Below are 25,539 nucleotides of genomic sequence, written 5' to 3'. Positions count from 1 at the left end.
TGAAGCGTCCTTGCTTTTGTTCGGGGTCCCGGAGCAGTATTTCGCCAGCCGCAAGCAGCAGTAACCAACGCCTTCGAATGGCAAAACGAGATTTAATAATTAAACTTCAAATGAACAACTCTGCAAAACGTTCAAAGCCATTCTTAAACCGCACACGCAGCTATCGAACACCTCGGCGCGGCACACGCCTCGCGCACACGCGCTTGCTGCGCTGGCCCTCCACACTCTCTCCCGTGATCCTAAGTTTCGTGGGCTTACGAATACTTAGAGACGCATGCGCCAAGGTGCGCGCTCCACTACCTGACCAGTTGGCCAGCGTCGCAGCTGAAGCGTCATGTAGCGCTGGTTGCTTACCGATTGTGGTGGCGCACAAACCCTCGTGCGCCGTGCATAGGCTGCACGTTGAAGAACCCCAGGGGGTCAACATTAATCTGGAGTCTCCCCACTACGGCATGCCTCATAGTCATATTGCGGTTTTGGCACGTAAAACCCCAGGATGCTTGTGTTTTCAGAATCGGTTGTGCTTGTAAAGGAGGCAGCATGATATGACGGCACCACATACTTAGCTACGCCCATCATGGCGCAGGCCACGCGAGCCTCCGCTGGCCCGAAGCCGTCGCCGCAGACCGTGCCCCAGATGCCGTGTCTGCTCAGCTCCAGCCTCCCCGAGAGCGGGTGGGGTCCTCCCATCAGCCGGACTGCCAGCTTACCTCGGGGGGAGAAGCATATACTGAGAACCACGACGGGAGTTGCTTGGCTGCTATAGTGTGCCGCGACTGGGCTTACTTTCACACTCGAACTCCTCGTCCGCGCCGTCGGCGCAGTCTCTCTGCTCGTTGCACACGAGGTAGTAAGGGATGCAGGCTCCGGAACACTCCAGCTCTGACTGCCCGCAAGCTGCAACGAGGCCGAAAGATTGCGTCACCGCTCACTTTCACGGGCACTCCGCGGCAAGTGTAGCAGCCTCATATACAATATTTTCTTATTTTATTTCTGCGAATTGCCAACAGAACACAAAAAGTATAGCTGGAGCACAAGTCTCTATTTCGTAGTTTCGACTCAGTCGCATGGCATGGTGTACAATACTTGCGCGAAACGTTAGATGAATTAATACGCTAATTACCATAATTGTATTAATTATATTTATCTAATATGTATATGTGTAGCAGTTTAAGCTACGTGATTGAGCTTAAGACCAATGTTTTTAATATCCATCGATCCATATTCTCGAACTTGTAACGTAAGATTGTTTACCTAAGAGGCGTTTCTTTGTTGTCCAGCGCTTCTGCGCCCGAAACTTATGAAATGGCGATCGCAGTGATAACCACTCAGATGCCTTGCCGCTGTGATCGCCAACTGAATACGAGCCCCCTAACCTATCACTATGCAAGAACATGTCGTTTGGATAATATAGGGACAACACAGTTTCCTACAAAAATTACTGTTTTTCCCAGAGCCAGAGGTAACTCTGGCTCTATAGTGGCTACGGGACTGCAAGCGTTCAGCCAGCGTGGGAATGATGGCTTGCACATGGATTTGGCTAAACTTCGTCCTTCTAGCTTCCAACGGCTTTGGACTTTGTAAACTGATCATTCCCAAAAGAAAGCGTATTAAGTTAAAAATGCAGTTTTATGCATGTTCGCAGAGTCTTATTGCCTTCTGCGCTTAGAAAAATAGCATTGCTTCCAACCTTAGGCCAATAAAGGCAGACAAAGTTCAGTAAACAAAGTTACAAGATCGCCTGAAGCCACAAACACCAAGATTATACAAATCTATGTACTAACCATCATTCCCGTCGTAGATGAACGATCCCGGTGCCAGAGTTCACTCAGCCAATTGTAGTAGAAAACTCTATGGTAGAAACAACTATTTGGTGAAAATGTTTCAGACGTTGGTCATGCAGTTCCAACTTATGTGACTGAGTAATCGATCAAGTTACCGGGGGAATTTTCTAATCGATAAGTATAGTAACACATAAATGCGAGAAATGCAGCCGTACAGATATATATATAATTTATTAAAATGATGGCTTTAAGCCTACGTTTTAGGTCAAGGGAGCTAAGCATGTCTCACTATATGGAAGCTTCGCACACACCTTCATTAGCGTTTTCTTTAAAGTTAATTTCTTCTGGCAAAAGAGGACGTTGAAAATAATTCTGAAAGAAAAAGCCAGAGCGTGCTAGGCAAAAGAAGTGATCACACAGCCTTTCTGTAGGTCATAGGTCGTAGAAATACTTGTTCATGTATGAGAGTTTTAGACAGGAGTGTTCATTTCCAGGTGGACGGTACCTTTGGTTCTGCATCGCACTCCCGCCGTCTCGTTGGCGAAACAGTTGTGCTTTTTCCACCCAGGGAAGGAGCAGTGCGCCAGCGACGTTTCGTTCCCAACGCACAGAACGTCATCCATAAATATTTGAGCGACGATGTCCTCGGGAGGAAGACCATGCTGCGATTCCTTGGTTGCTTCAATGGCACCCCTGTAAGTCACGAGGGAACGATCCGACACCGCTGCGCGTGAATGTATACACGTAGAGCTCTAAACGGTCATTCTGACATATTGTGTTAACAATAGCTTTGTTTAGCCTTGTATAAGTATACGAACTCCTATGGCGAGAGGCTGAATTCATATTGCGCGCGTAGAAGACATAACAGACGCTTTTGCTTTAATGAGCTCCGATTCGTGGGTTCGTTGGCAGCGATTACTCGATATCGGATGTTGCGACCGTGGTACAGTGTGAGTTCAGCGTTTCCTAGCTCCAAGCGCAAGCGTCGCCTTTGTCGTATGTGGTACGTTACTCACAACGGGAAGCCGAGCTCCCTGCACACAACGTTGGCTGCCTCGGCATCCCAGTTGTCGTCGCAGACGAGACCCCACTGGTCGTGGACTTTAACCTCAACGCGGCCTTCGGCCTGCGGTAGAAAGGTTCGGGGTCCACCTCGGAGGCGCACCTGAAAGTCCATCCGGGTCACTGCAAACGACGACGCTGGTTATCGTGTGAACCCTACGCGCAAACCCTGTCGGCGGCCCGTCGTCGCTTGGCAACTCACCGCAGTTTGTTTCGTCCGACCTGTCGCCACAGTCATTGGCGATGTCGCAGAGTAGTTGTCGTTCGATACATTTGCCGTTGCGACAGCGGAACATGCCGGTGCAGTTGCCTGCAATGTGGCGGAGAATAATGGGCGCAACGCTGCACATTTAACCGCCACATGTTTAAAAGAAAATTAAATCGCGATGAACTATTGAGGTCGAGGATGTGGGTTCACAACAGAGGCAGTAAGAAAGAGCGATGCTGACTTTAATGAGAAACTGGAAATGTTTGCGTGGCTGACGGTGGACATGTTACTGCGGGGTGAAAAAGTATGATGCACACAACGCGGTGGCGGAAACGCACAGGCGGCACATACAACCACGGGCAGGCGCAGACAATAAAGCTATTGCTTACAGACTTGTACGTAATTACTTGTAATCAATTGCACTTCTCGCCAATTTCTTTATTTAACGGTTACTTTGTTTACTTAGTAACGCTCACGGTAATTCATTTACATTTATCAGTGACCACTTACATGTAACCAGTTACATTTTTGACAAAACAAGGTGTAACAGGCGATGCATGCAGCTTTGAGCACCTAAATTTGGCGGTAACTGGAGTGTCCAAAGGCATGAAAACATGTAAATGTGCTACCTCGCCACACTCAGCGTACTGAAGCTAGACCTCCATCACCTGAACATGGCATAAGTTTGCAGATTTGCACACTTGTCTTAAACATTCGACTTCCGAGTATTCCTCTTAAAACAAATGTATCTCTGTATCTCCTGGAAGTGCTTGTATGCGGCTGTTCACAGAGGCGCTAAGAGCTGCTGCTTAGTTCTTCGCTTAATGCAGTCTGTGACTTCTCTGATACAGACAGAAGTGTTTGGCCTTTAAAAGCGTGTGCTTATATCTGTTTATATATACGTGACTCATATACACTAATTTTTGCGATTGTAACACTCGAAAAATACTAGGGTTAAATAATGTGCAGTTTTATAATAAATTACATTAGAGATTTGTCCACCATTTCAAGGAGCGGGGACGTTTTCTGGCGTCTCTTACAATTACTCGTCTATGTCTAATTGACTAACGAGTGAATGGCGCCGGGTGGAGGTCCACTAGATGTTGGTCGACAAATATAAACGACGCTTGTATGGCTCTTTAACGATGGTCACTTTGGACTTGGATGCTAGGGAATCATATACGATTGATTTTTCAGTTTTTCACTTGCCTTATCGGGAGCACCGTCTCCTAACCCAAAGCAACAATGAAGCGATGCGCTTCATAGAGCACCCAGACCTGAGTACCGCTGTATTGAGTAACCATGCACAATATTATGTGCAAGGTGTTCGTACGTTACAACACAGCCCTTTTCTCCAGCGCTCATATCGAGATATGTTTCTGTGTCGCTGCAGATGCCTTTACAAAAACGAGGGTAGATGAAGGTAGAAATTTTTCAAAACAGACCTTTGTGAAGGTAAACAACCTGTTAAGGGTTGCAGAGAACGAATGGAAAGAGCTAGGAAAGCTCGTTATATCGACTGTATTTGTGCATTGTTAATAAATGTACGGAGAAAAGTAACGTTAAAGTAATTGATTACTTTTTAGTAATTGCTCAATTGCTTTCGTGGAGCAGTAATTGGTAACCGCAATCAATTACGTTTTTTCAAAGTAATTGTTATTGTAATCGGTTACGTTTTTTGTGCAACGTGCACAAGTCTGATCACTAAGTCTCATTAAGCCCTGTAGTTTTCAAGTTGTCTTACGTATATGAGCGTTTACTTCTTGTCCGGCGTTCGTGCGCCCGCCAATCGTGTAGGTCACTTACGCGGCAGAAATTTTGTTACCACGGGCCCAATAATAGTATCGTGCTATTGTTCATATTCAAGCCCTATCCAGGCATGAGCCAACGCACGAATGAATATATCTAAGCCTCCAGAGGCGTAGTCTAGTGCTTTACTAACGCGGAGTATTAACAGCATTGCTGTTAATGTATCACGCGCATGCAAATGTCACACAAAATGACAACTGTTAAAGTCTTGATGTAAACATTACAGATCGAAAGAGACATAGGCATTTTATGCTCTGACTCCATGACTGATGAACATGTCTCATCGGTCATGGAGAGTTGGAGCGCAGAGAAGGGGCGAGGTAGGGGAGAAGTACTCTTATTAGTATGACTGTCACTAGAACTGTCACTATATACAGATACTCGGACACGCAGCTCAGCGGCCGGTGGGTGACTGCTCGCATGCACCTTCGCTATGCCAGCTCTGCACGTTCCAGGAATCAGCCCTTCGCACGCCCATGTCACTAAGCAATTTCGACGTCCCTGGGACAAGATAGGCGCTAAAAAAAAAAGAAAAAAAAAACCGTTTGCGGTACACATTGTCGACCGGACAACGTCATGACGCCCACCATGTACACGTGACGTGCGCATTATTCTACTTACCGGAGTGGGTAGTGCTCTCGTAATAATCAAACCGAGGGTCGGCCACAAGCGAGCCCGTCTGAGCCACGTTGCGGTCGCTGAGTATACACAGGCTGCCGGACGCCATGTAGCTGAACGAACGGCAGGTGAAGGCCGCTGTGTTGACGCACTTGGCCGCGCACTAGGCGCACAAAAGTAAAGGATAAGCACAGACATAGACGTCGCTCGCACTTTAAGTGTCGAAACGCTTTCTATAGAGAGAACGCAGAGCAGGACACTGAGAGGTCGCTGAAACGTATTCAAGGACCGTGCCTTGCTATTTGAGGAACGAGCGGCTGCCTGAGGACAAAAATCACGCAGGAGCGAATATTCGCAACACCATGAGGCATGTTTCTGCTGCCGCAAAAGTCCGGAGATGACGCAGCACATCGTAAATATATGCCAAGATATTCACCTGGCAAGATCCGCATAGGGAACGTCGACGTTCGAGAAGTGCTGGCATTCAAAGCTGTTGGGAGCGTTTAACTGGTCAGCGGTCGAGATAAGCAAGAGACGTTATAGAGCACTGGTGAAAAAAAAAAAAAAAAAGCAGGGAAAAGATGGGGTCGGGGTCATTATAAGTATAGGTAACTGTACAGCATAGAGATAGATGCTTTAATTAAAGAATATAAAGTGTAGACAGACAAAATGCTAAAGTGCAATATATGCAGTAAAATCTGATTAGCTCAAGCAGGCTAGGTGACTCTTCACCACCTTGTTTAAAAGGTGATGTCAATAGAAATCATCATCATCGTCATGTCGTGTTTTTTCGTTATCTTTTTTTTTTCATAAATGGTAATATTATGTGGGATAGCTTCAGCCTTAGAGATGTGAGAAACACTGGGAGCAATGTGCCGATTGTGGCGTAAATGGCCAGGGGAGAGCAAGCGTGCATGTGGGAAGGCATGCAAGAGACACGCCACTTTCGGCTAACAGAATGTTAGCAGAAGGGTGAATGACAATAGGGAGCTCGGGTGCGTACTCATAATTTGTTACTAGGGTACAGCTTCGCTCGCTCGCCCCACTCAGGATAAATTAATGGAGTAATACAATATATACCTTTGTGACGCTCACAGAAAAATACCTTGCGGACTCGTAACTGCTCATTCTAGTCATAGGCGTCCGCTGGAACATTTCGAGGAGACGATCTGAAAGAGTTCACACGTATGAATAGGACTACTGAACTGTTCACTGTTGTCTAACCATTTTTTTTTTGCGCTACGAAGTTGTACTTTATACAATAATATTTTAACTAGACTTTCGCGACGTTGTGTTTTTTTGTTTCGCATTATTTCGCATATATGTAATATTCAGTTATGCCCTAAATTACAATACACACGAGGCTGGCTGAAAGATTAAAGAAAAAAATTAATAGTCCTTCCCCAATCGAGGAAACGGGGAGTAAACGAAGCTTGTCGTGTGTTTCTTGGGTGTTCCTCCGAACGAATTGCACTCACGAGGACCACGTTGTGCTAGAACCACAACTGGTCACACGCACTGCAACTGGCTCCTAAGTTCCGGTTGAGAAACTCGCGTTGAAACCTGGCCATCGCACCGGGGAAGTTGGCGCTAACGTTGTCGAGGCATGCACCACCGTTGTCAGGCTCCTGGAGGGCTAGACGACGCTGACGTTTGGCCTCAACATCGCGCTCCCGCAACTCGGGGTCCACGGATCTTCGCTGACGTTTCGCCTGGGCTTCGGAAGCCCTCACGCTAGAATCGGCACGTTGACGACGAACCCTTTCCTGAGCGCGCTCATTCTGGATGGATTTCCATGAAATTTCTTCAAAATTAAATCCGCTACGTAAGACCACGGTCGCTGGATAAAAAAAAAAAAAATCCAGCGGCCGTGGTAAGACAATGAATGGTTCATACCCCCTTAAGAAATGGCTCATACCCTCGTAAATGCGGCCTCTTCATTACGACGACAGAAAACAAGTGAAATTCTACGCTGGAATGATGAGCGGCAACGCAGTCAGCTGTGGAAGCAGACGACGACGACGAACGCGGGAGCAATGGCACGAGCGCGTGCCCACCACCTGTGCAGCTCTGAGAGCAGCTGGATTTTAGGTGCGAAGCACCTTATGCGCCCGTGCTGTCGGCGTCTCCTGTCGTAATCGTCGTCGTTGTAGTCGTAGTCGTTGTCACGGTAAGCAAGCGGCTCATGCTCGCGCTCGGCACGCGCTCGTGCCACTGCTCCCGCGTTCGTCGTCGTCGTCTTCCACAGCTGGCTGAGTTGCCGCTCATCATTCCAGCGTAGAATTTCACTGCTCTTCTGTCGTCGTAACGGGGAGGCCACGTTTACGGGGGTTATGAGCCATTGCTTAAGGCAGTATGAGCCCATTAGCGGTGCATCACTGCATGCGTCGCACAACCCCAGGTTTCAGGTTAGTGGAGCTGCATTTCATCCAATGGGTCATTTGGCACTTACGCATGATTGTGTGGGGCGCGTTTCTGAATGTTTAGTGTTTCGCCTACTTACGGAATTAGTTATGAATTATTTAACTTCTGAAATATTATATTCAGAGCAAAAAAGGCAATGAGAAAATTGCAGACCATCCTGAATAATTCCCGATCCGACTTTGTGTTGCACAGTACGTGCTACATAAAGAATTTTTCCATACTTGAAAGAGAGCACGAGAAATATAAAAACGTGCCGCGCGACTAGTCAGAATCAGAATGTTTTTTTTTTTTTTACCGTTACATCGCCGGCGCAGGCTAGCGCATACTAAGGTTCGTTTGAAAAAGAAAGAAGAAAAAAAATGCATTAAAGACTCACCGCAGTTCGCTTCGTCTCTTCCATTATGGCAGTCAATGTCCTCGTCACAGATCCACTCTTTTCGAATGCATCTACAACATAGAAAAGCAGAGGCTATATGGCCATGGAATGCTTTTTAAAGACATAATCCGATATTTCATAATCCGAGCGTGTTAACTTAAGGGTGTCTTAGAATGTCTGCTTATCTTAAAGGGGTCCTTAACCACTTTTTCTAACACATGAATAAACCTGTTTATTCACCTAGACATTGCTGTCAAGAACATCTGAACCTAATAATTATTTCTTTATTCGTGGCAGGGTGCGTACAATTTGGCTGAAGATACCTCCTGGCCCTTCCTTTCCTTCTATGAATTTCCCCGTCAGTTTTCTTGTTTATTCCTACGCAATTATAAACATGTTGTCAATTCTACAGTTTCAACTTTATGTAACGGGGAGCAATGTTATTACTGATCGGGCGGAAAATACCTTCTGGCCCTTCTTTTCCTTCTATGAAATCTCCGCCAGTTTTATTGTTTATTCCTACGCAATTATAAACATGATGTCAATTCTCCAGTTTCGATTATATGTGACGGAGAGCAATTTTATTACTGATCGGGCGGTGTCATCATCTGGTGGTGGAGAAAGATACTACAGGAGGAAGAAGGGAAGGGTGATGCGACTTTCTTAAATTTGTCCTGACGTTAGCGTTCAATTCTGTCGCGCAACAATAATTTTCACCAATCTTGCGCAGATGTTCTTTATTATTGCGATAGCGATTCTACGAACGTTCGGAGGCGCATTCACGCCGTCTGCGCCACCACCGTCGTCGCGCTGTCCCGCTGGCGGCGCATGCGCGCGGCTCGCGCGCCTATAGGGTTAGAAGGTTTCCAGATAAGCGGAGTGGCGCACGCACACTATATTAAGCACACTATAGTGTTTCTGCTAAGCTGTTGTGTGTACGCTCTGGTCTGAGCAGTAAACGCCAAGATAACGTCATCTAATACTTCACTTGGCGTGTACTAACGCCGACCGTTTCCCGCCGGTCTCATCTCAAGCGCTATCGAGGTGCGACTCATGAGCGCCACTAGCGGCGCTCATTGCGTCCGTGTTGTGAGATGCCTGGTAGCAGCTGCCAGGGTGCTGTTCCTACTGCCCAGCAGGAGTTACCCTGCGTGCTGCGTTGCGCCAACATTTAGAACACCGTCTGTGAAGTCCAAACGCATCGCTAAACCTTGCCATATCGCTGTCAATGCTTCGATCGTCCTTCGGGTGAAGCTGCCAAAACATTTTCGACGCTCTGCGCCTACTACTTCCCCGTTAGGAACACTATGAGAGAGAGAGAGAGAGAGAGAGATAGCTGGTTAATGAAAGGATAATTCTACCGGCGTGTTTAAAGTAGCCTACACGCTACTGTGATGGAGGAGGAGATGAGGGACTGAAAGGCCTTAAGAGAGGGAGAGAGGGCGGAAGAAAAGAAAAAGCGTGGAAAAAAAAGGACTTGATATTTACATGTGAAATAATCTTCGCTGTGTTACGTTCAAAATAAAGGCGATGTGAAAATGAAGGTTGGCCAATTTATTGTGTATACATAGCATTTAACATGCTGGTAAATGCATGGCGCGCAGAGATAAGAAAGGAATTTCCACAAAGAATGACGAAGATTGTCTTATGGGAAAAAATGCTGCCCTAGACCTTGTTCATCGTCTAGGGAGGGGGGGGGGGGGGAGGTAGGGTAAATTGGTCCGTACTTACTGGTCAGGGCTACACTGAAACTCGTTCTCAGCACATTTCATCAGCACGATGGCAACACTTGGGCCTGTTGAAAAATTAGAAAAAAAAAAAGGCTCCCAGTATGACGACTCCCGCTTAACTTCTTCCCGCTGAACAATGAAGCTGTACGGGCAATGCTTACTTTGAACTTTCGAGCATTCCGGAATATCGCAGTGTTCGTAGTCAGATTCGTTCACGAAACACCAAGGCGTATCGTCACCGTCTGGAGAACGGCAGTGGTTGTGCCGTTTCATTTCCTGAAACAAACATGCAATGTTTTTCACACACGAGTCACGGTGTTTTCTGGTTGTTATTAACTTGTTGAAACACTCAATGTGCTTAGTCTAAGCACTGCATAGCTTCAGAATTCCCCAAGTGGCACCCATTTCTACGTGGTTTGCTCTCGATTCCATGCAAAAGAAAAAAGGCAAACTGACGTTTCAGTATTAGCGGAGTCGACATTTTGATCTGAGCTGACAGTTATTGGTATAATATTTAACAAGCACTTACAGACTACTGTTGTAATGGCTCAGGAGCCATTACAACGCAAAAAGATTGTTGGATCGACTGCCCGACTTCTCAGAAATAAGTCGTTCAATCATACAACGATACTGAGCTAGGTGGGCCTTACACTTAACATTTTAGGACAGCGACATAGGTTATCGAATCTCGAACCTAAGTAATTCAGATAGTGTGCACTTAAACAGTATAAAATTTCTTGAACAAATTACATTGTCCTGATGATTTTGAGCTTGTAGTTACCTAGTACTTAGAAATTCGAATTTTATCCCTACCAAGGGTGTTACAATGTTGCAGCAGGAGGGGCAGTGAATGTATGCATTATTTAGAATCACGGTCGTCAAACTTTCCAAGCATCTTAGGCTGAGCACGAGGTCGCGGTATTGAATCCCGGCCACGGCGGCCTCATTTCGATGGGGGCGAAATGCGAAAACACCCGTGTACTTAGATTTCGGTGCACGTTAAAGAACCCCAGGTGGTCCAAATTTCTGGAGTCCCCCACTACGGCGTGCCTCATAATCAGATCGTGGTCTTGGCACGTCAAACCCCATAATTAAATTTTAAAAGTATTTTAGAACATTCTAGAACAGCACTTACGCTGTAGGTTTCTTTATTACTTATGGAGACGCGGCTGCGAATGCCTGTCGAGAAGAGGAAGATGTGTGCCGTTTCAACATAGAAAACCGAAGTTGCAGAAATATCTGAAGCAGCAGGCAAGGACACGACCCCGCGGAGCTCGCAGATATACTCTGTAGTAGCCAGAGAGGCTCAAGAGCAGTACTACAATATTAAAAGATACAGTAACATATGCGCTAACAAGCCGCATACATTGGCTCCTGTTGCTCAGAAAGAATAGAAAGCCAACTTTCGATGAAGTTCAACATATCACCAAGAATTACTGCAAGCACACCAGTCCAGTATCCAAATCAAGTGAGTGCCTGCACAGGCCAGGCAGTCGTCAAAAGTGGGCAAACAGCCAGGCGCAAGCTGTCGTTAAAAGGCAATTAAAGCCATTCGTAAGACGAATTTTGTGCAAGTCGACACCCACTAGTGGTAAAGCCACCCACCAGGTAGCGCTTAACAGAACAAAAGAGGAAAATAACACGAGCATGATATGCCTTTCCCAGGAATACTGACCAGTACGAACACAAGCAATTATTAGATGGTTGACAACAAGAAATGCGATGACTGCGGCACATTGAAAATATAATTTTCAGAGAGATAACCCCAAAGAGGGGCTGCGCGTAAAATAAACAGCTAACAAGCTGTGAGGAAACATGGGACGTTGGTTTACCTGAGATTTGAGACAACCTCTGAGTGCATAACTAAAAAATTATCAAATAAATTAAACCAATAACCATTGGACCATTAGATTCACCGCCACTCAATAAAAAAAAAAGAAAAAAAAAAGAAAAGCAGTTGACATCTCGCTTGTGTGGGTGAAGCTCAGAAAAACGCGAAACTGGACCGCCGCCTCCACGAATACGTATAGTGTAGGTGAGGATACGTACGACAAACCAAGGCGCAGGCTAAACCACTCCACTTGTGTCCCCACCTATAGCTTTACCTTCCCATTAAGTACGAAACTTTACTCTTTACACTAGGAGGCAGCACTTGGCTTTGTTGTGACGCTTTCTGTGAAGTTTTGTATTGGCGTGCACTTTTCTCATGTTGCAAAAGCACTAAGGAATTCATTTCTGGAGTAATGGCATCACGGAAAGTAAACCATGACCGAAGAAGTCGACATGGTGGAGACAAGCGCCGTTTATATCCATATCAAGATCAGCCCAACTTTCAGTACTTTGGAAGCACTACCAGAGGCAGCGATAGTGGGCCACTCACTTGGTACGACTGTGGATAGTGTCTGCTCACAAAATGGGCATTGCGAGGATTTCCCCAGCGCATACAAGGCTTTCCAGTTTCCGTAACGTTCGCTGAGCCAAAGTATACGCCGTCAGGTTTACGACAACCTAGAAAAAAATCGATAAAAAGATTTAATGCAATTCTCTAGAGTAACATTTCTCAAGACAAAGTCCCTTGTGCTTTCGCTGGTCACTTTATAACCCGGGGCTCAGCGTTCTCCCTTAATATCTGGGAACACACACAAACACACACATAAAAAAGTATATGGCAAACAAATTTTCATGAGTTTCGGTTTAAGCCAATGAGGGTAAGTACGAGGTAAGTATGGCGCAAGAAGCGCAGGAGCCGTAAGTTTTCATCAGTAAGATTTCTAAGCTTTCGTGCAAATAAACGTCACACACTCTTCTCCCCATCACTTTCGTGTAATTGTGTTGTGTTTTCGCACGAAGAAAGAAATAGAGAGAGAGAAGTAGAAGAGAAGAAAGGCAGCGAGGTTAACCGGACGCACATCTGGTTTGCTACCCTGCACAGGGGGAAGGGGGTAACGAAAGAAGAAATTATAAGGTAACAAAGGACGCCAGGGTTGAGCCACTCACCTATGGGAAAGGCCGCTCTCTCGCATATAAATGGCAGCCTCTCTGAACAGTGGACCGTGTTCCACCTGTGGCGGGCGTCGTTGAGCAATGCTCCGCGGGAGCTTTTTTGGAAGACTCTTTCCAGAATGAGGCACTCTGGCACTGGGGGAATTGCACCGCGGAGTTGCCATGGCCGGTCTGCTGTCAACACTTGCTTTGTCGCCTCCCACATCCAGACGCCGTTGACGCGAACGCCGTCAGTGTGCCAGCGGTCAAGTCCTCCAAGCAATAAAGATTGTGACATGGGTTTGGCATGCGTGTTGCTAAGACTGTATGGTATAGTTAGTACATGCATTTGACGAAAGACGCTGGCGCAGGGTTTAATGTAAAGCAGCTAACATTGCAAGACGAGTGCCACCAGAACGTAGTCGCTCGGAATAGCGCTGGTCGTGTGTTTTTGTGCCTTCATGTTAACGTCTATCTAAGCACCAGTGTCTTTTGTCAAACGGTTGAACTATGTCGTCGACGTCACGAGTCGATAACGCGCACGCTCTTTCGAAACACGTGCTTTAGCAACTTACCTTTGTGAAGGGCCAGCAGCAATTCGGATACGAAGTTCTTCTTGACATTGGAATTGATGCCGAGAAGCCGAGAGCCTCTCGATTTGCAAAACAACTTGGCTTCCGCGTGCGACAGACTCGGTGTCCCCACCACTAGGTGACACATGCCCTGGAAGGGATGCTCTCCCGGATTGCAAGCGGATGCTGCGAGAAGGATGCGCCTCGAGATGTCAGCTTCAGCAGCAATAACCCTGCGGCTATCTAATTCTAGTATTTAGCGTCGAGAACGTGTTTTAGGTAGACCAGTCGGTGCTAGCAAAGCCGGCTGCCTATACACACATTGTTCAATGATCTTACTCGATTGTTATTATTAAACGAAGGTCTCACCGGGATCGCGGTGGCATGAAATCCTGATTCGACGCGTGCTGGTGCACATAATTCGACGAACGGCGCAGTGTGCCATCTTGTTCACCTCCTTCGGACAGTCCACGTCGAATCCTTGTCGAGCCGTCAGCCAGGGATATTTTCTTTGCATGTATTCTCCGCCTCTTGGGGAAAATGTCGAAAATATAATCACGAGCGCGGGGGCCCCGCTGTGCTCGAGATGAAGCTCACCTGGTGAAGCCCATTTCGGCGCACGCCATTGCTGTCACTCGTTGGTTCCAAGCGTCACCACAGAGTGACTGCCACTTCCCAGTGATTTTCATTTCAAGGAAGCCTTCGTGTGGCAACCTTCCACCTCGAAGGCTGCAAACGGATGTTTGTGAAAACATAACTGCATTGCGAGTTCAGAGGCTAAAGAAAGTCTTTCTATCATCATGATAAGCGTATACGATACGATAGTAGGCAGGGACGATTTTGAACGGGACAGGAAAAACAGTTAGCTTGGTATATTGATTAAATTTGTTTTGAAAAGGCTGTCACCGCGCTTGCATTACTAAGCTTCTTAATTAAAGTACATGCTTCGTTACCAGCGAAATTAAATTGCTGTTTAGTAAATTAACAGGCTTCTGTCTCGTTTTTTTGTAATCTGTTTAACCGAAATGCGCTTTTAAGGAGCGATTCATTGTGCGCAGATTCTCATTAAATGGTTTTACCCCGTGGTTCCCGTATCTTTGTCGTTCAGACGGATTTGTGTACAGGTGTTGCGATTTGCACAGAAGCTAACAAATGGCTTCTATACGTCGTTTCTAGCTTATGCTTTGGCAGCACTTGACGCGTGCCCCAAGTGTAGCCCCGAATACGAGAATTGACTCCGGTGATCCACATTCACTAATTTTGCGCATGAAATCTTTTGTCAGTCGCATCTAGTTCAGTTGTCCAGGTTGGAAGGAAATCACTTCTCGGAATTTCTGATTTGATTTTCGGAGATACTATAGTCAATTAGAAAATTTTCTGGACTGCATACACGCTGTTGCTGCAAATGTCTGCAGAAGTTCGAATTCTGTCTCCTTGTCTTTTGAGCAAGCACTGGCAATTTACGTGACCAAAAAGTAACATTCAAGAACATGAAGCTATGCTGCATAAACCTATGGCCTTCTTGCTGAAGAGCAATCGTACGAACTATTGTTCTCTTGTCAGGACGTTGAGCATTACCGTAGTATCTTTGTCACGAACAGAGTGAGGGGCGCTTCATTCACTGTTGTACTCACCGTATGGTATGATTTGAAGTGGGCAAGCTCGGACTTCGCGCAGGTATGTGAGCTGTACGAACAAAACAAGTGTCACCATATGAAGCTTTATATCGTGCTGGGCAGCTATTCTAACCCCGTCGCGAACCTTACCCTGCTTGGACAACTTCGTCACAAATCATTTTCCTAAAAATTCTCGCATCGAGCTTTACGTATCAAGAACACAGGACCGAAAAGGAAAATGAACGACTTGCATAGCGGGACCGATGTCAACGTTCTCTACAAAGTCTGAGAGCGCGCGGCAATGATACGACAACGCGTCGTATGTATTGCGGAGCTACCATATAAAAAACACCCGAATACGGTGCACAGGAGGAGGCACGTACGAGTATAGCGCCACAATCACATCCCAGGATTCCGCATCCCTATCCTGGCATTTCACCGGTAAAGGGGCCTGGCGGTTGCAGTTACGTCCTTGTATTTGCCTCGTATAGCTTTTTTATTACAACTTCAACCTTAGATAACAATTGTATAGATAGCATGGGTTACACCCATTAACGGAATTCTTTATTTTACATGTAATCACTGTAATAATAGCATAGGTGAGTTACAAAGTATACTTTTCGTTACCTTCTGTGGTGTGACCAACGGTGGGCTTCATGAATGGGCGAGAAATCCGCTGCGGCGACTTGGCAACCTCGGTATGCCCGGGACCGAACCACTGGGTCAACAATGAAGGCCAGCTAGCCGCTGGCACATTGAGACGAGGTGGAACGGCCGGTGGATGGGGATGCCGGCTTATAGCGAGGTCTGTTCATTGTGAGCTCGTCAGTTTCAGAAGTTGCCAGATTGCAGACGTGTGCGGGAGAAAAAAAAGAGAGAGAGAGAAAGAGGTGAAGATTGGAAATGCCGATGGTATACAAAGCAAAGAGCAATTTTATGTGCAGAGAAAAGTGCAAATGGAGACAAATTGACGAAGGCAAATTGCGCCAGGTAAAATAAAAATGCCTGGTGGTTGTGTCAGCACACTGATTCATCGGAGGTCACGAGTGAAGCCTTTTGGTAGGCGTCAATCGCATCCTTTTCTCGGGCTTTCGCTGTCTCTTGAATAATTCATTCCCATCTAAGTGTATGCTTAGAAAGCGTCCGGAAAAGGATGACCGTGTTAATAGGGAGCTTTAGGCTTTGCGCACCCAAAGTTAGGGGACGCAAACCGCCCGGTCCCAAATTGTTTTCCCGGGTGGTCGAGAAGATTGGTCCAGAAAAGTGAATTTTTCACAGTAACCAATGGCCCTGTTTTCGTACACCAGACCCAATTTCTATACCTACCGCTTCGGCGTGGATGGTTGAAAGGAGGGCTTGAATGCATTCTCCACCCATCACAGTCCTGAAATTTATTGATTGAAACATACACAACAATAATTAGTTGTGGGCAATAAGAGACTCAGTTTAATTTCACGTGTTAAGAAGTCAAATATGGCAGAGATTTATGGTAGCGATTATTATTTCGCAAGAAAAACAAAAAAAGTGCCCACAAAAGAAAGAGAAGAGAGACAAATATTAAATGAACATCTGTGGATGCATGCGCAACAGTGTTTCGCGAGCGCATTTCGGTAATGACGACTCTGGTAAAGTTTACACACAACGTCGAAATCCACATTTCCCCTGTGAGCCAGTCAACTCATTGCAATATCAAGAGAGTCTCTATAACTATTGGCCCTGTGCAAGTCGTGACGTCAAAAACTTGCAACTTCATAGAGGCCAATCTTGAGGGTGGGAGGGGGGGGGGGTGGCGTGAGTGGCGGCGGATGATTACTATGCCAGTGGTGTCGTTCGGAGTAGGGTCATAGATGGACGTTAAAGTCTAGATATTAGCCTGTTTCGACTGGCGCCACTGGCCACTATATACCAAAGTGAGATTCTCGGAGTTCTCGTAGTAACACGTGTTACGGTGAGAACTCCGACTTTTGTATTTCGTACCTAACATGGAGGAAGGAAACCCAGGAGAGGTCCCGGCCAGCACGGACGTATTGGAGAAAGTGTGGCGGAAGTCACGTGCTGTTTTTCGCAGAGGAGCACTGGGACGGGTACCACAAATGTCAACGTTGCCATAGTAACCGCGCTCCTGAAGCGTTCGCTGCTGCTATCGGCCTCTGAAAAGTGAGATAAGATTTTTCCGCCGGTCTCTTTCTCGCAGCACCTTTTGTTCGCGAGAAAAGCTGACTTAGGAGTGTGGTGTGTAAGCTTGAAAGTTGTGTTTTTGGTCTGTGAGTGTGAGTGTCAGCCAGCTACAGGTACACTCAAGCAATCACGGCGCGGGTCTCCGTCGTCTTTTTCAACGTGCCACGGAAATACACAGGAGCGCGTCTGCTTCACTGAAACTGCTACAGAAGTTTTGTAGGCTTTGTTTTGACGCGCGTCAGCAGCACACACTTCCGGCGGCTCGTAACAATGCAAGTTCAAAGTTCGCGCCCATCTGCTCCGACGAGCTGCAGAACCCCTGATTGGAGGCGCAGAGGGAGATGGTACACCGGCTTCAAAAACGTGACGTCAGGGCCTCTCCCGTTTTGTTTCTTTCCTCTATGGTACCTAATGACCAATGTGATTACTCGTACTTATAGGCCTATGTGAAAATTTAAATTTCACTAAAATGAAGGCGAGAGAAATCGGGAGTAGAATACGCCGAGATTTTCGTTCGTAAGAGCTCTTTTCCATTGGCTGGCCACCATTGCTAATGATACGTCCAATGTCACGATTGGCTGGTATCTGTTCGTAAGAACAGTTCTGGTGTAAGGGCGTTTTTGTGAATATGGGCCCAGATGGCAATTCTGTACCGTCGAAGAATTGCGTTTTGCTGAGAAGCAGGCGTATAAAATAGGGGAGGAAAGGGGGGGGGGTGCTATGCAGGAGAGGGATAACTGGAGAGAGGGAGGTCATAAGGAAAAGACAGGGAGGTTAAGCAGGCTGATCATGGTAGGCTACCTTTCACTGGAGAAAGGGAAAGAGGACGAAAATATGAGAAGAAAAAAATTTGCGTAGCTTGCACTAGAGGCGCAATGCTAAAGAGACAGCGGAGCTGATGGGAACCTAGCTAGTCCTGGCTATTGGGCTAGGCTAAGCACTACCAAGTCATCCACAGCATTTTCCGGAATTTGTTGATTATTGACTATTGATTAGCTATTGATTGGCTATCGATTGGCTATAGCAAGGTATTGACCACTTATTTGGGCTAGGCTAACCACTACCAAGTCATCCCCAGCATTTACCGGAATTTATTGATTATTGATTGATTATCGATTGTCAATTGATTGGCTATCGATTGGCTATTGATGACTGACTAAGCTTAAGTAGTCCAACCATGCTTAGCTAAACTTAGCCAGGTTCAGCTTCTCTAGTTCACAGGGGTATGAGCGATTGCGCTTAGACCCTTTCTGCACTACCGCCAGGATCGGCCCACATTTTTTCCGACGCGCCATGGACTAACGGCCGGCTTAATTAAACAGGTCCGCTGTTAAAAGAGAAGTTCACATTTTGCACGGGTGCACGCACAATGAAGCGTGCATCTTTCAGTTGATCACAAGCGCTCATATAGAGGACGAGAAAGATATACGATACGTCACATTTCCCCTCCCTTGTTGTTTCGCGCTGTTTTTCGTCAGTATGGAATACCAACTCGCCCAGCATTCATTACTTCTACAGCTAATAGAGGCTCGTGCATCTCAAACATCGCAGCAGCGTTTTTGTGGTTTTGCTCATCGCAGACGCACGAGGCCACGGTCCCAAGATCTTTTCTTTCGCAAAAGGCCTCTGACCTAAGTGTCCTAAACCTGTCGAAGGGCAATCTTCTCATATTCGTATGTTGGGCCTTCACACACGAGATGTTTTATGGGTTCATTTACACCCCCCCCCCCCGCCTCCCCCACGGCCCTTGACTTGCATGCTTCATTCCTACATCCCACATACGAGAATAAATACCGACGAAATTATTCCGAATTACAACGACACCTATGTCCAGAGTGGTTGCAGGCGAGTGCGCTTTCCTTTCGGCACTGTGACGCCACCAAAAAGAGAAAATTTCTGCGGAAATTTGGTCGCGAAGCAGAGGGCGAATATTTTCCTGAGGCCAAGTCGTTTGACGGTTTCTCTCATTGGACTTCAGATAGTGAATGTGCAGTGGTAACCTCAGTGTAGCGCTGAATATTGAGTGCTTAAGGCCTTACTCTGTTTGAAAAGATAGTGAAGTTGCTCTTGCAGGCCTCCATGAGTGGGCACTGTCTCTGCGCTTCAGGTCCTTCATATTCACAACAAAACAAAAAGGTCTTACGCCAAAGCTGATCGTAAGAGCAGATGCGAGCCAATTGTAATGTTGTTCATATTATTAGCAAAGGCGGCCGGCTAATGACAAACAGCACTTACGAATGAAAAGCTTTGTGAATGCGGCTTCAGTTTCGTGAATGTTCAGCTTATTAAGTTCTAGTATTGAGCTTTTGGAAGCATCTATACTGTAGCTTGCTAGTGGGTGGCGCTCGAGGTGAACTTTGACGGCATGCTGATTTATTTCACCAGCGCCTCGTCTATTTTTTCAATGCCACCCAGGTGCGGCCGATCCAACGGTTCACCACTCTCTCTGATTGCCCTTTACTGCTCTCCCCCGTCGGCTAGCGTTCACACCTGCTTTACGGTCGTGGGGGAGAGTACCCTCTGGGTGGCGCCTCACGACGGAAGTCGGAGGAAGTAATCGTGACAGGCGCGTGAAGCGTCTACCGCATCTCCTCCGGAACAGCAGCGGCGCGCGCTCAGTGGCTCAGACACACGCGTGACGCAAGCACTCGTACCTAAAGGCTTTACTCGTACCTAAAGTCCCTATATAGTAAAAGTACCGCCAAACAACTAAACAACGAAACTTGCCTCCCACTTCTTAAACAAACTAGAATTTTGTACCGTCATAGGGACCGTAGTACTAGAGAGCTGTTTCAGGCATTTACGATAAAAACTACACGTGGGTGTGTAAAGGTGGATACACACGCAAGGGCAAAATCCCGCCTGCTCCGCGGACAAACAGTGACGTCATCACTTGAATCTGGCACAGCCGAGTTAGGTCGCATTCGCACAGCCGGACCGCCGTTTGCGGAATCCGCGCGCTTACTCTCGACTCCAACGCTTATTAGCAGCTGCGCGTTCGCATACTCGGCGTGCTCTGTATTCTATAGCGCTGTGAATCCTTCAACAAGAACCAAAAAAGTGACGGTTGCCTCGTCACTTAGCGTTTTCTTGTGCACCTCAGTCATGTTGAGGTCACGCAGGCTGCGCGGTCTGAGTAAGTAGAAATGCGCGCGCAACCGTGACTCGCCTTTCTCGCTGCACCGCAGCAAAAGCACGCGCGGTCACTGCTGCACAACAACACACGTGGCTTCAAGCCGACAATACGCCATCGTAGCCGCGCCAATCTGTCCAAGGTGGACAGATTTGACGCTGACTACGCTAAATTGACGGCAGACGACCGCCAAACGGACGGATGGAAATACCGGCGAGCATTTTCAATCCGGACCGCGAGCGGAGGAGGCCGGACTAGGCGAGGGCGGCACGTTTTGATGACGCGCGCGTCACATGATACGCCATCCGCTGCGAAAATTCCTCCTCCGTCCAGTCGTGTGAATGCACCTTAAGCGAACCTTCGGTGTCACTAGCTGATTGCGAGATGGCGTTTTTAGATGCTACTGTGTGACGTCAACATATCCATGGTTGGATCGCCAATCAGATGTATTCATTTTTCTCTGCATATATGTCGTTTTCACCCATTAAACATTCAGTTGCGAGTCTGCGCACGTCTTGTCTGCCTCGTCCTTGTCCGTGTGGGTTAGCGCAGTTAAAATATACCATATAGCGAAGGCACGGGTAAAACAGTCCCGTACACACCGCTAGCCTTTTCATCTCATTTTTGAGCCTCAAATAATCGTTGCGATGCACAGTGATGAAACTCTAGCCAATAAAGTTGGTAGGAACGTAAATTTAAATTCGCTCGTCTATTGGCTTTCAGAATACCACAATGCCGCTAGAAGCTCTTTTAGCTCCTTTAAGTAGAAATTGGTGACACGCAAGGGTAACGCTCCTGTGCAATCATATTCTCACACGGAGCATACAAAATTTATTGCTTTATCCGGCTTCATTTTAATGGGGTCAATTTTTCTGTCAACAATTTAGGCATCCGTGTTATGTAATATGAGTAAATTTGGACTCTTTAACATGTTAGGTGCTAAGCATACTGCATGCATAGCGTAGACAACGTAACTTTTGTTTGCCTATCAAGTTGGGCTATGATGCTTGTTTGTTGAAGTTCATTCCCAGGGAACCCGTGTAATGCAAGAAAACAAATACAAGGCAATGAACATGAAGGTTCAGCCACTTGATGTGTGAAAATATGATTAAAAGAAAAAAATACAGTGAGATATTAAAGTTTTCTGATTAGAATTTTGCTGCATCCGCGTTGTCTTAAAGTATTTATCTAAGAACCATGGACACCCGAAAGTCTAAATTTGATTAGTTGGACTAGCTATGCGATATTTTACTGGCAGAATATTCAACTCGCTTGAACAAATAATGAATAAATTGCAATGGAAAGCTGTAACACGTTGCACTATGCCCTAGCACACAACTTAATTTGTGGATTAATGTTCCAGAGTTTATTTGCTACCCCTTTATTTCATTATTATAAGAACGCGTTTCAAATTTCTTTTATTTTTGTTTTTGTATTAAAATGATCACACAGAAGGCAATGCAAAGTAGCACATCAATGACTGCTGCCGAAGATCTACACATTTTTGTGCAGCAACAAAATGTTGTTAACGACTCTGCTTTTAGGTTCGTCTTCTGCTCTTGAAAAATGTAACCAGTTATTATCGAAACTTCTTTCACTGATTCCTCTTGTGGCTGCTATATGAAAAACACTTTGGACAACTGAAGACAGTCTAGGGATTTTTTTTGCAGCGCGTTTTCCATCATTCAAATAGTTTCCCATCCCTTGAACGCCATTGCAATGGCGTTGAAGAATAACTCGTCGTCATTTTGTTCCGAGTCTGCTACGTATGCCCCCTTTTGAAATTCGGCCTTCGCAGCCACTCCAACTTGGCTAATGCGCTTTCTCTTGTTGACAGGCGGGGCCGCTGTCAAACTCACCGCGCCACCTCCATTCAAACGTCGGGTCATCTGTCTCTAGCCTGGGCACGATCATCTCTGTAGGACTACGAAGTCTTTATAACCTGGAAACAACGCTGACCAGAGTTTTCCGGTATCGCGAAGACGAGAAAGGCGGGGAGTATAGTGGGCGAGGCTGATTACTGGTGCCGTTTTACCAGTGACTGAATTATTATTATTATTTGATTTGTACGCATATACACACAAGGACACAAAGGGATTAAGGAGGGAGCAAGCTGACAACTGCCACCGAGAGGGGCACAACGCCTGCCTACTCCTATAGGAAGAGGGAATAGAGGAAATGAAAATATGAGAAAAGAAAAGAGGAAATAAAGAAATGACGGAGACTCGTAAAGAACAAAATAAAAACACAAATAATGTCTATAAACGGGAGGCCAAGTCAGTGTCTTTCAGAAAACTTAGCAGGGCTCGATGGGCCTGGTCACGTCTTGCAGCGCTCCCCCTTGGAAAGAGGCAATCCTCAAGGGTCGCACATTGCAGCCCCATAAATCTATACTCCTTAATTAGTAATGCGCGCTGCGCAACGAATGCGGGACACTCTAAAACGAGATGTTCAAGTGTCTCACAGGAGCCACAAAACGTACACGACGGGCTGTCCACACGTCCTTGTCGGTATAGGCCTGAAGAGCGCCGCTAATGAATGCACTAATCTGTGCAATGTATCGCTGCTGTGCCGTGGCCTGCCTGCCCCGGCTTTCCCAGAAACCAACAGGCGCTACTGACCTCAAATTTTCATAGGGCTGTAGCTTTTATTGTTTACAGTTTTGCGGAGTTGGAAACAGCATGCCTGGCCATATTTCGGGCCCGAATGAGGCCCTATAGCCCGAAGCTCCTAGGTCCAAGTCCGGCTCGGGTGCGAGTCAGCGATATTGCTTACCTGGCCTAAGCCCGGCCCGCGGGCAGGGCTGGGCTCGGGCTTTTGGGTAAGTCTGGACATTTTTTAAGAATGCTCTCGGGTAAGCGCTAGCCCGTGAAGTTCTCTAGGGTAAGTGGCTCACACAGGGATGAATCCGGTCGACAACCTTTCGTGGGAAGATGAGGAGGAAGAGACAAGAAGGACGGAGAAGGAAAAAGGAACAAAAAAAGAAAAAAAAAGGAGTTGACGCACAGATGGAGGAACAACGTAGAGGAGTCACAGGAATATGGAGTGAACAGAACAAGAAAAACCTCAGCGTGGAGTTGACCTTTCGGAAATTAGACGTGTTTGCCTTGACAAAGATAAGTATACTTCGAAACATTGGCTCTAAATTGAGGCTTCTCTTGTTTTCACAATCTTGAACACATGAAGGAAGGTGCGTAGTGGCGTCGTAACCTGTATCACGCAGACCTGGAATTCAGATAAATTGAAATGATGAATCTGGAACCGAATTAAAAAAACCTTTTATTTGGTAAACGCTCCGTGTAATTGGTCAGGTGCCTTCGTTAATATTATGTTTGCTCTTACGATTGGCAGTCTTTTCTTCCTACGAACCACATTAGCGTACGACGTGCTTCGTTAATAGGAGCCATGTTGTCATCGCACCAATGGCTAGCTAAGCATGAACGGCAGGCACTCGAATGCCGGCCAATTGGGAAACGTTTTTGCATAAAAGAAATCACGTCAACACGAGCCCAAAATTTGCATTAATGATGTCATAAATACTCATATGTCCTGGGGTGTTTATGGCTTCTGATTCATTGTGCTGTCTTGGTCGTCCAGAAACAAATTGAAATCCTGGCTGAGTTCCTTTTGTCAAATCATTCATGGCGCAAAAATGTAATATAATTCCCGAAACAGCGCCAATGAGAACACCGACTACAAATTTCGCACGCACAGCGCCTCTAGTTAACCTTCCAATGCTTGCCTTCACTTCCCGTTGTTTCATCATTTCAGCAAAGCTGCCTGTTTACCTTCTTATAATTACTTTACGCATAGAGAAAGTGCATCATGGACATATGTTCGAGGGTAATATTATGATATCTTGCTTTAATTGCTCATTTAAAAATGTTCTTGAATGCTACCTAACACCATTATTGGACATAGCACGGTGCTCATGAATCAATCGTATTGTGCGTAAATTTAAGTAATGAATATAGTCAGCTCTAAGATAAACTTGTAGGATGCCCATTCGCAATTTTTATCACGAAATGCAGTATCACAAGTTAGCATAGCTGCTGTTGTGACACCGCGCCGTTTTCAAATTTCGGTCTTCGAAGTGAAATTTTTCATGTAAGTTCTATAGAAGGATGCCCCTGGCGATGTAGAAAAAAATAAACCTCCGCGAGAGCCACTATGATATATTGGTATAGGAGCTTCACTGCATGACCGCATATTAGCAACGACCGGAGGAGTGATGGTGTGTATACGTTAGACGCCTTGGTCATGCTAAAGTGAAACGGCATTCAGAGTACGCCAATGTTGCGTTCAACATGAAAGCAATAATACAAAAAAAGAAAAGTAAAAGAAAAGAAAAAGGAACGGAAGGCTCCTATGAAGCGAAAGGATATCTGAAGATGAAAACAGCCAAGAATTAATTCGTGCAAATGCCGACGCGCGGAGGGATCCGAGATTGCCTTCGAACACCATCACGTGTTCCCTTGCACACTGCGTACTAAAACAAGACGACGTTCATGACTTACGTGATGTCCTAGCACAATGATCACCAACGTACTCCATTTTGTCAAAAACATTGCAGCACGAGATACGAACGCGCGTCCTTGATTTAAAAAAGTGCGTTCGCACTTGAGCCGTGAATGGGCTGCCTCCTTATGAGCCGAGCTTTACGCGAAGGGGGGGCTCTGAGCTCTGTTCTGCAACCTAGGCGTTCGGTTATCGCTTCTCACATGCGGTCCTTGCTTGGGCGAAGCAGAAGATACGCGGCGAGCGCGGACAGCGTGTTTCCGTCCGACCAAAAAAAAAAAAAAAGATAAATATGAATGAGGAAAACGCACGTCTATGGAGCTTATAGTCTGTTTGCCGAGTCGAAACTTAATATCTCGGATTGGATTACAAGTTGATCATTCTGTTGATGCAAGTGACTTGCAACATAGTTGTTTGGTATACAACGCCGCTCTGGAGGTGTACGGATAACGATAACAAAGATTTCATAACGGAAATTTTGCACCGCATGGTACGCGGCGGAAAGGAAGTAGGGTTGGGTTACGTATAT

At 46.3% G+C, this 25,539-nt stretch overlaps 1 protein-coding gene across 1 annotated transcript in view; it reads right to left on the bottom strand.

Annotated features, from left to right (window-relative positions):
• Window positions 1-25,185, bottom strand: part of LOC119442080 (neurotrypsin-like) — a 31,910-nt gene extending 6,725 nt beyond the window's left edge. The window contains exons 1-19 of the mRNA XM_049661398.1: window positions 25,010-25,185; window positions 16,508-16,565; window positions 15,809-15,988; window positions 15,200-15,251; window positions 14,163-14,294; window positions 13,935-14,095; window positions 13,569-13,751; window positions 13,009-13,266; window positions 12,392-12,519; window positions 10,173-10,287; window positions 10,013-10,076; window positions 8,282-8,352; window positions 6,562-6,650; window positions 5,485-5,644; window positions 3,049-3,156; window positions 2,801-2,969; window positions 2,290-2,477; window positions 787-897; window positions 563-710 (exon numbers count right to left, since the gene is read on the bottom strand). Coding sequence (XP_049517355.1) covers window positions 563-710; window positions 787-897; window positions 2,290-2,477; window positions 2,801-2,969; window positions 3,049-3,156; window positions 5,485-5,644; window positions 6,562-6,650; window positions 8,282-8,352; window positions 10,013-10,076; window positions 10,173-10,287; window positions 12,392-12,519; window positions 13,009-13,266; window positions 13,569-13,751; window positions 13,935-14,095; window positions 14,163-14,294; window positions 15,200-15,251; window positions 15,809-15,988; window positions 16,508-16,565; window positions 25,010-25,060 — 2,426 coding nt within the window. The 5' untranslated portion in view covers window positions 25,061-25,185. The remainder of the gene's footprint in view (window positions 1-562; window positions 711-786; window positions 898-2,289; window positions 2,478-2,800; window positions 2,970-3,048; window positions 3,157-5,484; window positions 5,645-6,561; window positions 6,651-8,281; window positions 8,353-10,012; window positions 10,077-10,172; window positions 10,288-12,391; window positions 12,520-13,008; window positions 13,267-13,568; window positions 13,752-13,934; window positions 14,096-14,162; window positions 14,295-15,199; window positions 15,252-15,808; window positions 15,989-16,507; window positions 16,566-25,009) is intronic.
• Window positions 25,186-25,539: the final 354 nt, after the last annotated feature.

The sequence above is a fragment of the Dermacentor silvarum genome, chromosome 1 (genome assembly GCF_013339745.2).
Source record: "Dermacentor silvarum isolate Dsil-2018 chromosome 1, BIME_Dsil_1.4, whole genome shotgun sequence".
NCBI classification, from domain to species: Eukaryota; Metazoa; Arthropoda; class Arachnida; order Ixodida; family Ixodidae; genus Dermacentor; species Dermacentor silvarum.
Note: the sequence above shows the minus strand (reverse complement) of the source record. Positions and strands in the feature narration are given on the sequence as shown.